We start from the raw sequence: 13,827 nt of genomic DNA on the forward strand, positions 1-13,827 counted from the left end.
GACTTTGGTCCTCAAATATTAGAAGTAAAAGTAGCCTTATTCTCTATTATCAAGCCTAGGTTTAGAGTGTCCTGTTCCATGTCAATCCTAAAACCTATATTAGCTTTAACCAGGCGGCACAGTTATTTATCAGAGCACATACATAGCCATTTTGGACATCAGTCTAGGTTAGAACTCCCACAAGAATCCCCTTAGTTTATATTTAGGCCCAACTCTCAGAGCTTCTAAGTTGTTCAAATCCTCTCTACTGCCCAGACATTTCCCTGAGAAAAACTTGACCGAACTTGTCTCACTCAGATGTGCCTCATGGTCACTCAAACTGTTCACCCTCAAACCCTGCTCCAGTTTCTTTAATCAACATATTGGGATGTATAAATCACATGGCATCTTTGATGATGCTTCCAGGTCAGAATCCTTTGGCACCTAGACACTAACATCTGAGGCATCTTTTCTATATTTAAAGGCCCATTGTACTGTAACATTTTCTTCCCTTTAATGTGCTCTAGATTACCCATTTTACCTACCGGAGTGTATTTAATTATTTATAAAGAGCTGCATTACCTTTGTCATTTAACAATAGCAGCGTTTGCCTGTTAAAAGCACCATCTTACTGAAAATGTTAGTATTGCAAATAGAAAAGATATGAAAACAAGAGGAGCAGCAGAATTAAACTCCCCAGTGGAAGTTGGAGAGAGACCAGCCCATATGAAAGTGCTTGTCAGAGTAAATTGTCCCTTTAAGTTGTAATTTTTAATTTTTGCAAATAATCAGCTTTACTTTTTCCCTAATGTTTGCTTTGTTACAAACTTTTACCTTCCAGGGGCCTTGATGCATTTCTATAAAGTGTGTTTTATTAATTAAAATGTAATTACTAAAGCATGTCAAATAATTTTTGGAATTGATATAGTAAAACAGAAAATAAATTAGAAACAATAAACATTCTGAGTAGAGCCCTAATCAAACCTTATTTTCATACAGTCCATCATTGCTTGGGGCAAAAAGTGTGGCTTGTATAGACAAGTTAGTGAGGTAGTTCACAAACTCCTGGCCTTTGGCTGAGGTGTTGGAGTATACCAGTATTGCCTGAAAACAAAAAGAAATCATATTTATAACATCCAGCACTTGTATATGTATTATTTCTAGTAAAGTGATAATGATTCTGTACACTTATATGGAGAATGACCTTATAAATATAAAATAGTTGGTAAAGCATGTCACATTATTAAGTGAAACAGAATGAAATCCATTGTCTCTCATAGAGACAACAAATGTTCAAGCTAACAAGTGTTGGATCACATGGATAATCTAAATGAATAGTTTGTCAAAGGAAATCATGTTAGACATTTCCCTGTTTAAACACTCTGAATAATTATGTACAGAATGTCAGATATAAAAAGATTAATCTGTAAAACAAACCCCACAACAGCAAATGATGATAACGGAATTGTTGCTATAGCAACTGCCACTGTAAGTGCTTTATACCTCATTTAATCAAATAGCTGTTTTTGGCAACTGCAGCAATTTGAAGTCTAAGCAACAGAATGTACTTTTGGCCTCTAGCGGTGCTTACATCTCTTACAAGAGAAACACTCTTAGCAAGGACATTTTATACTTCAAATGTAGCAATACACTTTTTGCGGTATTAACTAATTTAACAGTACTTTCATATAGTTCTTGATTAGGTTTCAAACCTGGAATACTTAGAACTGTCTTTTAGGAGGAATAATTATATGTTGCTGATGCTTTGTGTAATCAAGCTCTATATAAGTATGATGTCTATACATATGAAATGTGAAAACATATCCTGTTATTAAACACACAAACAATATATTTCCTAAAACATCCAGTGGCACAGGTCAGGTCTAGAGTTAAGTAAGGTTGCCGGGTACCTTTATCTGTGGTTCCCCCACCAGCAGGCTCTTTTGAATTCTGGCCACAGTAGGTTCTGTTTTTTCCTGGGTCCAAACAGACTGTGGCATATACTATTAGTTCTGCTTTTCCCCAGGGGCTGTAAAAGCTAGTACATGTGTCTCATAGGCCACTAGTTTGTCATCCTTGTATTAAATATTTCTTTTTTCCAGTGACCACGTCATGCCATCCTCTATTTAACTGTGGTCTCTTGCTTTTAAAAAGAGACATTTTATGGGTTTGTAAAGTTTTTTTTATGGCCATTTCAGCTCCATCCTCCTTTTTATTCTAAAACTTATGTAGAACTGGTTAATAAAATGTTCACAATAACCATGTGACATGTAGCAAACCATATGATACTTCATTAAACGTGTTATTTAAAAATGATCTTTTAAACAAGAGGGTCTCACGTGGCTATGCATTTAATTTTGCGTAACAGAAAAGTTACGTTTGCATTCTCCCTCAAGTATTACTCTAAGCAAGGTATCTAATAGGTTAGGAAACGGACCTTTTTGCATCAACTTTGTGATGACTAAAATGTCAAGTGGTCTCATTCCAAAGAACGGTTCTATGACGTACAAGGTTTTAGCTATAGAGTTTTAACTGTCTATCCTTATGATCGTGCACTAGACATGGGTACAGTAGTAAAGCTTTAATTGCTTTTTTACATATTATAGATTTAAAAGAAGAAAACAATATTAATGTTTTATTACTGTGCTTTTACATTTTTTTTAAAAAATGGGAGCGAGAGAATTTTAGAAAATATTTTTGTGAATTTGTGCACACAAGAAAGGTTTGCCACCCCTGGCCTAAGGTATAATTGGCAAATGTTCCAGCAGCTTAGGCTGCTTTAGCTTTTAAAGCCCATGATATAAGACACAGCTGTACTGGTAAACACAGCTTCTTTTAAGTTTTACTTTTGGATGCCCTTAAAGGGATACTAAACCCAAATGTTTTCTTTCATGATTCGGATATGGACCTTGTGTGAGGGAGAGGATGGCTAAAAGGGTGCAGAGGTTGTGTGTGAGGGAGAGGATGGCTAAAAGGGTGCAGAGGTTGTGTGTGAGGGAGAGGGGGCTGAAAGGGTGAGCAGACACTGTGTGTGACGTAGAAGGGCTGATAGGATGAGCATGGGCTGTGTGTGAGGGAGAGGGGGCTGATTGGGTAAGCAGGAGCTGTGTGTGAGGGAGAGGGGGCTAAAAGAGTAAGCAGGAGCTGTGTGTGAGGGAGAGGGGGCTAAAAGAGTAAGCAGGAGCTGTGTGTGAGGGAAATAAACTGAAATGGTAAGCAAGAGCTGTGTGTGAGGGAGAGGGGACTTAGAGGGTGAGCATAGGTTTTGTGTGAGGGAGAGGGTGCTGGAAGAGTAAGCAGGGGCTGGGAGAGGATGGCTAAAAGGGTGTGCAGGGGCTGTGTGCGTGGGACAGGGGGCTAAGTGTGAACAGGGGCTGTGTGTAAGGGAGAAGCGGGTGATACAGTGAGCATGGGCTGTGTGTGAGGGAGGGGGCTGAAAGGATAAGCAGGGGCTCGGAGAGGATGGGTTGTGTGTGAGGGTGAGGGGGCTGAGAGGGTAAGCAGGGGCTGTGTTGGAGGTAGAGGGGACTGAGAGGGTGAGAACGGGCTGTGTGAGAGTGAGAGGGTGCTGAAAGGGTGAGCAGTATATATGTATTGTGTGTGTGTATATATATATATGCTGTAAATTCATCCGTTTTTTAAACTGAAACCTTTGTGTTTGATTTCTAGTAATATATGAAGAATTAGAAAAGAGGAAGTGGCTGTGACAGATATCTATATTAGGAATTTTTATCATACAACCTGCTATATATTATCATTTTTTTCACCTCAACCTCGGCTTGGAGAGAGATTTCCAGAGGAAAGCTATCCACACTGTTGGTGTATCACAGGAGGCCTGACTGCTGGGTGACTTAAGATTCCAGCCTGCTTTATTTGCACCATACACCATATGTGAGTGTATCTTGTTAATTTGTATTTATCACATTCTTCTATTGTCAATACTAGGCTATGTGGCGCCCCTGTTTTTGTTTAACATATGAAGAATTAATGTTAAGATAAGGGAATTGGAAACAAAATGGGATTTAAGCGGACAAAGGTTAATCATTGCATAGCATGCAGTTGTTTTCATACCGATAGAAAATTTGAAAACATAGGGAAAGACTCCAAGACTTGAAGCAGGTTTCCATTGCAGGCGTAACCATCTCCAATGTAGCCAGCTTTGCAAGTGCATTTCACATCTGTATAATAATAAGTATTCTTTATTACATAAACATTAACAAATGCATCAATTTAAGTTATAGTAAAACCTTATGGGCTAGATTACAAGTTGCACGCTAACTGTTTTGCTCAGGCGATAAGGGGTTTATCGCAGTTCTTTGTGCGCTTCAGAAGCAGATCTTGTATTACAAGGTTAAATGAAATGCGTTCGCTTAAGCTCCATTGAATTTAACACGCGTCTGGATAGTGTAACTTCAGAGCTCTGGTTAACTATTACGCTTGACTAAAAAATTGCACAAAATATATCAAAAATCCATTTAAAGGGACAGCTTACAACAATTTCCATATAACTGCAAGTAATTGACACTATTATAAAGAATAATATGCACAGATACTGATCTAAAAATTCAGTATAAAACCGTTTAAAAAGTTACTTAGAAGTTTCCAGTTTTGCTCTGTTAAAAAGCTAGCTGGAACACCCATTGCAAGTGGGAAATATCAGCCCCTACCCCCTCTCCCTTCCTTTGCATATGAAAAGACCCTTTACACAAACAGGAGCAAGCTGTAGAAGGTATCTGTCGGTAGTCTCCTAAAACTTTGGGGCTTGGTTAGAAGTCTGAAAATCAGAGCAATGTTATTTAAAAATAAGCAAAACTATAAAACAAAATTAAAAAAAACCCTGTATGGGCTATATAAATGGATCATCTACAAAACATTTATGCAAAGCAAAATCTAGTGTATAATGCCCCTTTAAAAGTACAGTTACACCCATAACACCATCTAATAAGATTATATAAAAAATTCCAATAAAAAGTTATAACGGTTCAAAGATATGAGGTCTCAGGTGTTAGAAAACAAAAGGCTGCAAAGGGTTTTAACATAGAGATACATACATATGCATGTCTAAATATGTACTGTATATGTATATATATATATATATATATATATATATTTATATGTGTGTACATATGTGTTTATGTATTTATATGTGTATATGTATTTACATAAGAGCACTTGGATCTAGCTGAAAACATGTAAAATCATATTTATGCAATATTTATTTTAATAAAGTGTTTAATTGTGTATTTACTGTAAATATTTCACATTCCAATGTTCTTCACATAAGGGAATATGTTTTTATATATATATATATATATATATATATATATATATATATATATATATATATATATATATATAGGTATTTGTGAATAAATAGAACATAGTCTTCTATGTGAAGAACTTTGGAATATGAAATATTAATATTTCATGTCGGGTTAGTGCACTTGGTTAAAATCAGTTTTTTTTTCATTTTTCTAACTCCATTGAAGTCTATGGGGGAATAAGTTAATGTTGTTGCAATATTCTAACTTCAGATTTTTGTGTGCATAAGCGAAAACCTTTTACTTTCAACTTGTAATATGCACGCAACCCGACGCATGAAAAAAGTTTACTTCTAGCAGTGTTAACGCGCAAGGGGGACCGATAAATAGTGCTCCACTCATAATCTAGCCCGATGTACTATGTACTCTAATCGTTTTCAAAACAAACATATATTTCATGATAAATTAAACATTATTTTTTTTAATCTATCTATGTCTGCCTGTCTTTCGTGTGTGTATCTTCCTTCCCTAGCCCCAAAAAAAACTATGGCTTCTCCTCAATTTTCTGATGAGCAACTGTTCATTAAAAATATACTAACTTCTGCTGTATATTTCTTTCAAAATTCTTAAATATGGAAATACAAGTAATTACCTTTAACTCTGTAGCAGAAAACGTCCCATGTTTCACTAAGGTTGACACGAACCCCATAATCCACTATACCAACAAATCCTGATCCACAATTTGGATTGGAGTATGCTGTTGGGTATCCTACTCTTGAGTTATCCAACCAGCCAGCAGAACAGAGATGATAGCCAGCCTAAAGTAGAATACAATGAAGTAACAAAAGGATTAATATATCGTCATACAGAAGAGTGTAGCACCAAAAGTAATGGTAGATGAGGTTTTAGTAGCATCAGTAATGCCATTGGCTCTCTAAAACAAAATGCTTAAACATAATCACCTACTATAATATCTGATAACTGTGATACTTCATATTTTCGTTTTAAACTACATTATACCTGTTGAGCATACAACATCTGATTGTATGTAGATATTGTTGCTTCTTCATCAGTACAGGCTTTAACGGCTTCATTGTATGTGTACTTATACTGCCCTTTGGAAGAACGTAAATGAAATACTCCAACTTTTGTATCTGTGGAAAAAAATATAATCAAATAAATAAACCATTTATTTATGCTCGTACTTTTTTCTCAGCAGTTATGTAATAAAAAAGGTTAATCAGTATTTAACTGTTACCGTGAGCTTTAATGTGCAGTATTCAGCACAAAACAGTTGTATAGATCACTGAATGCCAACATACCCAGCTTATCAAGTAAATGCCAGCATACCTAGTGGGACTCAAGTAAATCAATATTTCCACAACTCTGCAATTAGCTGATCTTTCTTACTCTCACACACAGACAGGGGTGATTCGAGACCAGGGGTCAGCAACCTTGGGCCCCCAGATGTTTTAGAACTACATTTCCCATGATGCTCAGACAGCCTAAAGAGTGTCTCAGCATCATGGAAAATGTAGTTCCAAAACATCTGGGGACCCAAGGTTGCTGACCCATTTTAGACCCTAAAAGTTGCGGGTGCTAAATATCAAGGGTGCAGGGGTTACTGGTGGTGGACCTAATCCTCTATACATATCTTTACCTCAATTCCCCCCCCCCCCCCCCTACATATTTAACATCTCTCCTAACTCTGCATAGAGCACTGGCTATGTAAAGAATTCTCTACCTTCCAAATGTACTGCAACTGGTGCATTAAATATTTAGGGTTATAAATGGGGTTTTATAGCACCCTAGAACACTCCCTAGAACTGCCACTGCTCACCAGGTAAGAGAGCCTGTTCAATAATGAGGCAGTTGGGTTGTAAAGGAACTAATAATAATTGTGTAGAAGGAAAACAAAGCGACAGGACAGGCATTCAGATGGCTTTTTCTGTGACTTCAGACACTTGTGTCATTGGTTTTCTATCACTAGCAGGTATTAATTTTAGCACCATATTTTACAAGTGTTGCCCTCTCACCTTGAAAGTGTAGATCATCACAGTTTGCATCAGCATGACATTGACCATTATCCTGTAAGCAGCGATCAATAGGTAATTTCTTTACTTCACAGTCTATTCCATCTCCAATGTATTTATCTTTGCACTCACATTTACGTTTATCCTACAAAACAAATGCCTGATTTATATTTACTAATATGCTTTTGGCATCATCATTGTCATCTAAAAGTATTTATATATTTTGCAGTTTGGTGAGCCATCACTGTATGGTAAATGTTTTAATATTAAATAGTATTTTTAAAATACGGAACATTAGTAGACTTTGAAAAATGCCACTTACGGGTCCTGTCATTGTACAAATGGCATGCTCATGACAGCCGCCATTCAGTCCATCGACACATGGGTCAATAGCCGCACAGATGTAGCCATCACCTTTATATCCCTTCAGGCAGCTGCAGGTCACTTTTACTCCACTCTGAGAGCATTTTGCATTAACGTCACACTTGCCATTATTCTGCTTGCAAAGATTCACAGCTGACAAAACAAAAGCATCACATTAGGGTTATTGTGAGTCAATTCCCTAGAAAGAACAGCAAGAAAATGGTATAATATGTCTGAAAAAGATGCTGATGCTTAAAGGACCAGTAAACACAACAGATTTGCATAATCAACAAATGCAAGATAACAAGACAATACAATAGCATTTACTCTGAATTTCAAATGGGTATTAGATTTTTTTCTAACACATTTCAAAGTTATGTATATTTCCACTCCCCCTGTACCATGTGATAGCAATCAGCCAATCACAAATGCATATACATATAGTCTGCGTTCTTGCACATGCTCAGTAGGAGCTGGTGACTCAAAAAAGTGTAAATATAAAAAAACTGTGTACATTTTTTTTAATGGAAGTAAATTGGAAAGTTGTTTAAAATTACATGGTGTATCAGAATCATGAAAGTTTAATAAAACCTGAGTGTCCCTTTAATACTGTTTGAACTTCTTAAAGGGAATTTGATGTCAAGATTAAAGGTTTAAGAATTATACATAGTGAACAATTACAAAAAACTATTTCTGTTATCAAATTTCTTTCTCTTAGTAATATACACTGAAACATAGCTCTGCTAACAAATAACGAATGGCCATTTTAAGCAACTTTCTAATTTACTCCTATTATCAATTTTTCTTTGTTCTCTTGCTATCTTTATTTGAAAAGTAGGTCCATTTTTAATTCATCACCTGGGTAGCGCTTGCTAGGGTGCTGAAACTAAAATAGGCCGGCTCCTAAGCTTTATATTCCAGCTTTTCAAATAAAGATAGCAAGAGAACAAAGAAAAATTGTTGATAGGAGTAAATTAGAAAGTTGCTTAATATTGCATGCTCTATCCGAATCATGAAAGAAAAAAATGGGTTTAGTGTCCCTTTAAAGAGATAATCAAGCATAAAAAATGTGTATTCTTTGTTTGATTATCTTTTTAATGAATGGAAAAAAAAAATCAATCAATTTTGTTGGTTTAATATACAGTGGGCCAGATAATGAGTGGTTATGCACAGATTATGAGAGGTAACAGTTACGCACAAGCGAAAAGTGGATTATCGCGGGTGTTTGCACACGTTGGGTTTAGTGCTCATATTACAAGTTGAAAGTAAACGCGAACACATGAGCGCAATCGCAATTTACGCTAGAATGACTACAGCGTCCTCAGAGCTCTGGTTAACTGTTTTGCAAAACAAAAGTGTCACAAAACACATCAAATATACATTACAAAGTACAGTTAGACTCATAATAACACTATCTAACCACACTTTTACACTATACCCGTTTGTACAAAACTAAAATACAATAATCATCATTTACGATTGCTGTTACTTGTATAGACATTTTTCAAATAAAACTCCATCCAGGTGCCCAAATACATCACCTCTAAAGCCCAACAAAACTCTTTGGCCTTCAGACTTACTGAAAGCTTCTGGCTCAAAAGTGTTAGCACAGGTCTATAACTTCCCATGTGTTATTAAGATATTATTTAGGAACTGTATCTCTCCCTCCATAGGGCACCTTCACCTTCATTCCAAAGCTGCAATCTTCCCTTATTTACCCTTTAATAGGTATGTATGGGTCTGCAGGTAAAGCAGGAACGTGGTCCTTACAGAGAACAGGCACCATACGAGAAGTACTGTTTTTATTATTATTATTATCAGGTATTTGTAGAGCGCCAACAGATTATGCAGCGCTATAAACATAGGCGGTATACAAGGTAACATTTATAGGGGGTCAAATGGGTAGAGGGCCCCTACGCTTACATGCTAAGGGGTTCAAGGGGATAGCAATGGAGTTAGGAAAGCTTAGTGTAGGTTGTATGCATCCCTGAATAGTACAGTCTTTAGGGAGCGCTTGAAGCTTTCAAAACTAGGGAAGAGTCTTGTAATGCGAGGCAGAGAGTTCCACAGGATGGGAGCCAGTCTGGAGAAGTCTTGTAAACGGGAATGTGAGGAGGTAAAAAGAGGAGGAGAGTAGGAGATTGTGGGCAGAGCAAAGGGGTCAGGAGGGAGAGTATCTGGAGACAAGGTTTGAGATGTAGGGGGGAGCAGTGCAGTTGAGGGCTTTGTATGTCAGAGTGAAAATTTTGTGTTTAAGTCTGGAGGCAAGAGGAAGCCAGTGAAGGGATTGGCAGAGAGGTGCAGCAGATGAAGAGTGACGTGTAAGGAAGATGAGCCTGGCAGAGGCGTTCATTATGGATTGTAAAGGAGCTAGGCGGCAGCTAGGGAGACCAGAGAGGATGGAGTTGCAGTAGTCGAGGCGGGAAAGGATGAGAGAGTAGATTAGAATCTTGTGCAAGGAAATGTCTAATTTTAGAGATGCTTTTAAGGTGGAAGCGGCAGGCTTTAGCCAAGGACTGAATGTGAGGAGTGAAAGAAAGATCTGAGTCAAGTGTGACCACAAGACATCGAACATGTGGGGTAGGGGTAATGATGGAGGTATTGACAGTTATAGAGAAGTTGGGGGTGGAGATTTTTGGAGAAGGAGGGAAAATAAGGAGCTCAGTTTGGAGAGATTTAGCTTAAGGTAGTAAGAGGACATCCAAGATAAGATATGAGGAAGACGGTTAATGACACTGGTTTGCAAGGAGGAAGATAGATCTGGTGCAGAAAAGTAGATTTGGGTGTCATCAGCATACAAATGGTATTGAAACCCATGGGACTTTATTAAAGGGAAACTGAACCAAAATTTTTTCTTTTGTGATTCAGATAGAGTATGCAATTTTAAACAACTTTCTAATTTACTCCTATTATCGATTTTTATTCTGTCACTTGCTATCTTTATTTGAAAAAGACGGCATCTTGGCTTCTTTTTTTGGTTCAGAACTCTGGACAGCACATTTTTATTGGTGGATGAATTTATCCACCAATCAGCAAGAACAACACAGGTTGTTCACCAAAAATGGGCCGGCATCAAAACTTACATTCTTGCATTTCAAATAAAGATAGCAAGAGAATAAAGAAAATTTGATAATAGGAGTAAATTAGAAAGTTGCTTAAAATCTCATGCTCTATCTGAATCACGAAAGAAAACATTTGGGTTCAGTGTCCCTTTAAGGAACCTAATGATGACGTGTAGATTGAGAAGAGAAGGGGACCGAGGACAGAGCCTTGCGGTACCCCAACAGAAAGTGGTAATGGGGCAGAGTATGCCTCAGAGAAGGCTACACTAAAGGTACGGTTAGACAGATAGGAGGAGAACCATGAGAGAACTGTGTCGCAAATGCCAAAGAATTGGAGGGTTTAGAGCAAAAGAGGGTGGTCGACAGTATCAAAGGCTGCAGACAGATCAAGGAGGATAAACAGAGAGAAGTGGCATTTGGATTTGCTGTAAGTAGGTCGTTGGTAACCTGAACAATTGCTGTCTCTGTGCAGTAGTGGGGGCGAAATCCAGATTGCAGTGGGTCAAGGAGGGAGTTTAGTGTAAGGAAATGGGATAGACGTACATGTACTAGCTTTTCAAGAAGCTTTGAGGCAAGAGGGAGTAGGTAAATAGAGCAGTAGTTGGATGGAGAGGTTGGATCGAGAGAAGGTTTGTTTGAGGATAGGTGTGACCAGTGCATGTTTAAGAGATGAGGAAAATATACCAGTGCTGAGGTAGAGGTTGAAGATGTGTGTGAGTATAGGGGGTAAGGGTAGAAGAGACGGAGGGGAGTAGCTGTGAGGGGATGAGGTTGAGGGGACAGTTAGTGAGGAGAGAAGATAGTATAAGGGCAGAAACTTCTTCCTCTGTAACAGGGGCAAAATAGATAAATTGATGGCTATGTGAGTTTTGGATGATTGTGAGGATTTGAGGGAGTTTGAGACCGGTAGCATGTTGAGAGGTGATTTCATTTCTGATAGAGTCTATTTTGTTATTGAAGTAGCTGGCAAAATCTTGAGCTGAGACAGAAGTTGTAGTAGGAGGTGGGGGTAGGCGGAGAAGAGTATTGAACGTGGAGAACAGACGTTTTGGGTTTGAAGAAAGAGTAGAGATAAGAGTGGAGAAGTAATTTTGCTTATATAGATTAAGGGCAGAATAGTAAGAGTTCAAGATTAACTTGTAGTGAAGAAAGTCACTACATTAGTTTTTTTTCTCCAGTGTCTATCAGCAGTACGGGAATATCTGCGTAGGTACCATGTCAGAGGAGTAAACCAGGGCTGAGGATGAGTGTATGATTTCCAAGCTATGGTATGTGGGGCCAGATTATCAAGGACTGATATAAGGGTGGAGTTATAGTATCTGATAGATTCATCAGGGCAGGAAAAGGAGGGGACGGAAGAGAGGAGAGGTTCGAGAAAGCTAGCGAGCTGTTTCTGATCTAATGACTTGATGCTTCTGTGAAGTTTGGTGTGAGGAGTAGAAGGAGGGAGAGTTGTAGGGAGGGATGTGATGGTACAAGTGAGGAGATGATGGTCAGAAAGAGGAAAAGGGGAGCTTGTGAAGTTAAATATAGTACATCAATAGCTGAAAATCAGATCACGGGAGTGACCATCTTTGTGAGTGGGAGAGTCAGTCTATTGAGACAGTCTGAAAGAGGAAGTGAGTTGCAGAAGTTGTTATGCAGAGGAGGCAGTGGGGTTGTCAACAGGGAGGTTGAAGTCACCAAGAATGAGGGCAGGGGTGTCTGAGGAAAGGAAATAAGGTATCCAGGCGGCAAAGTGATCTAGAAATAGAGTTGAGGAGCAATACGTATAGAGAGGGGAGAGAATAAGCGAATCATGTGTGTTTCAAATAAAGAAAATGTGAGGGCGGAGAAGGGCTGTTTTTGTTGAAAGGTGCAACGAGAGGAAAGTAAAATACCAACACCACCTCCTTGTCTATTATCAGACCTAGGAGTGTGGCTGAAGTGAAGACCCCCATGTGACAATGCAGTAAAGTAGTTTGTTATAAAGACAAAAGGTGGCAAAAAAGGATTATAAAGATATTGAGCATTTTTACAAAATAGTCAAACAGTGGATGAAACTGTTTGATTCCATAAACTCTTACAATGTTTCTCTAGATCTTCCTCAATGTAAGTAATAATGGAAAGAGGGTCAATTGTGAAAAAAATATTCAGCTGTAACTGAAGATTTTCTTCAATGGCAGTAATGTTTTACTGCATGCCTGGTTTACTCAGTTAGAGGCCAAATGTGCATTAGTAACACAATAATCTGGAATATTGAGGTTGTCCTGAAAATCACAAGTTAGTTTCTCATATTATAAAAAGAGATGAACCTCTCTGTGTTGTACTAGAAGCTGATGATATTTAACAGACTGTAAAACAGCTTTTCAGAGCTTGACAGTATTACAACCTATAACAGCCACGGTCCAGACATTCCCACCAAAACTTTTTTCTATTTTTTATATAATTTTGCTAATTCTCAACTTGAAATGTTTTGCATGTCTTCCACTTTAAATTCTTAATGGCATCTGGGTACCATACATTTTACCTACTTTGGTTGTGGCTAAGCTTGACTGGCCCTTCTGCTTATTTGGAATCTACCTATACCTGATTCCTGGATTTTATCCTCCTACCCCATCTAATTGTTGTCTACAGTATTTTGAGCCTGGATCCTGCTCATCTTATGATGCCTGATTACCATGTACGACACTCTTTGGCCTGGCTGAGCCCCTCTTTACTATAAACCCATCCTGCCTTTCTAAGCTGATTCTTGCTCCTGTCTCCCCAGCAAGGTAACAATTTCCTGTAGCATCACACCATTTTATTAGAGTTGCCCAAGGGTTATGACCTGAGGGTAGCACATGACTTTTGGTCAGTTAAATCAACATCCAACCTCAGCAACTGGGTCCACTACCAGACTGACATTAACTATTTACAGCCATGTTACAGGAATGCCGTACAAAAACATAATTTATGCTTACCTGATAAATGTATTTCTCTTGTGGTGTATCCAGTCCACGGATCATCCATTACTTGTGGGATATTCACCTTCCCAACAGGAAGTTGCAAGAGGATCACCCACAGCAGAGCTGCTATATAGCTCCTCCCCTAACTGCCATATCCAGTCATTCGACCGAAACTAGCCGAGAAAGGAGAAACCATAGGGTG

The 13,827-nt window shown here is 38.3% G+C and overlaps 1 protein-coding gene across 2 annotated transcripts in view; it reads right to left on the bottom strand.

The window, feature by feature from the left end:
- STAB2 (stabilin 2) overlaps positions 1-13,827 on the bottom strand; it is a 324,351-nt gene that overhangs the window by 7,400 nt on the left and 303,124 nt on the right. For both annotated transcript variants that reach the window (XM_053716971.1, XM_053716970.1), the window contains 6 exons: positions 7,596-7,789; positions 7,277-7,418; positions 6,261-6,394; positions 5,893-6,058; positions 4,051-4,157; positions 964-1,083 (listed from right to left, as the gene is read on the bottom strand). In XM_053716971.1, coding sequence (XP_053572946.1) covers positions 964-1,083; positions 4,051-4,157; positions 5,893-6,058; positions 6,261-6,394; positions 7,277-7,418; positions 7,596-7,789 — 863 coding nt within the window. The remainder of the gene's footprint in view (positions 1-963; positions 1,084-4,050; positions 4,158-5,892; positions 6,059-6,260; positions 6,395-7,276; positions 7,419-7,595; positions 7,790-13,827) is intronic.

The sequence above is a fragment of the Bombina bombina genome, chromosome 6 (genome assembly GCF_027579735.1).
Source record: "Bombina bombina isolate aBomBom1 chromosome 6, aBomBom1.pri, whole genome shotgun sequence".
NCBI classification, from domain to species: domain Eukaryota; kingdom Metazoa; phylum Chordata; class Amphibia; order Anura; family Bombinatoridae; genus Bombina; species Bombina bombina.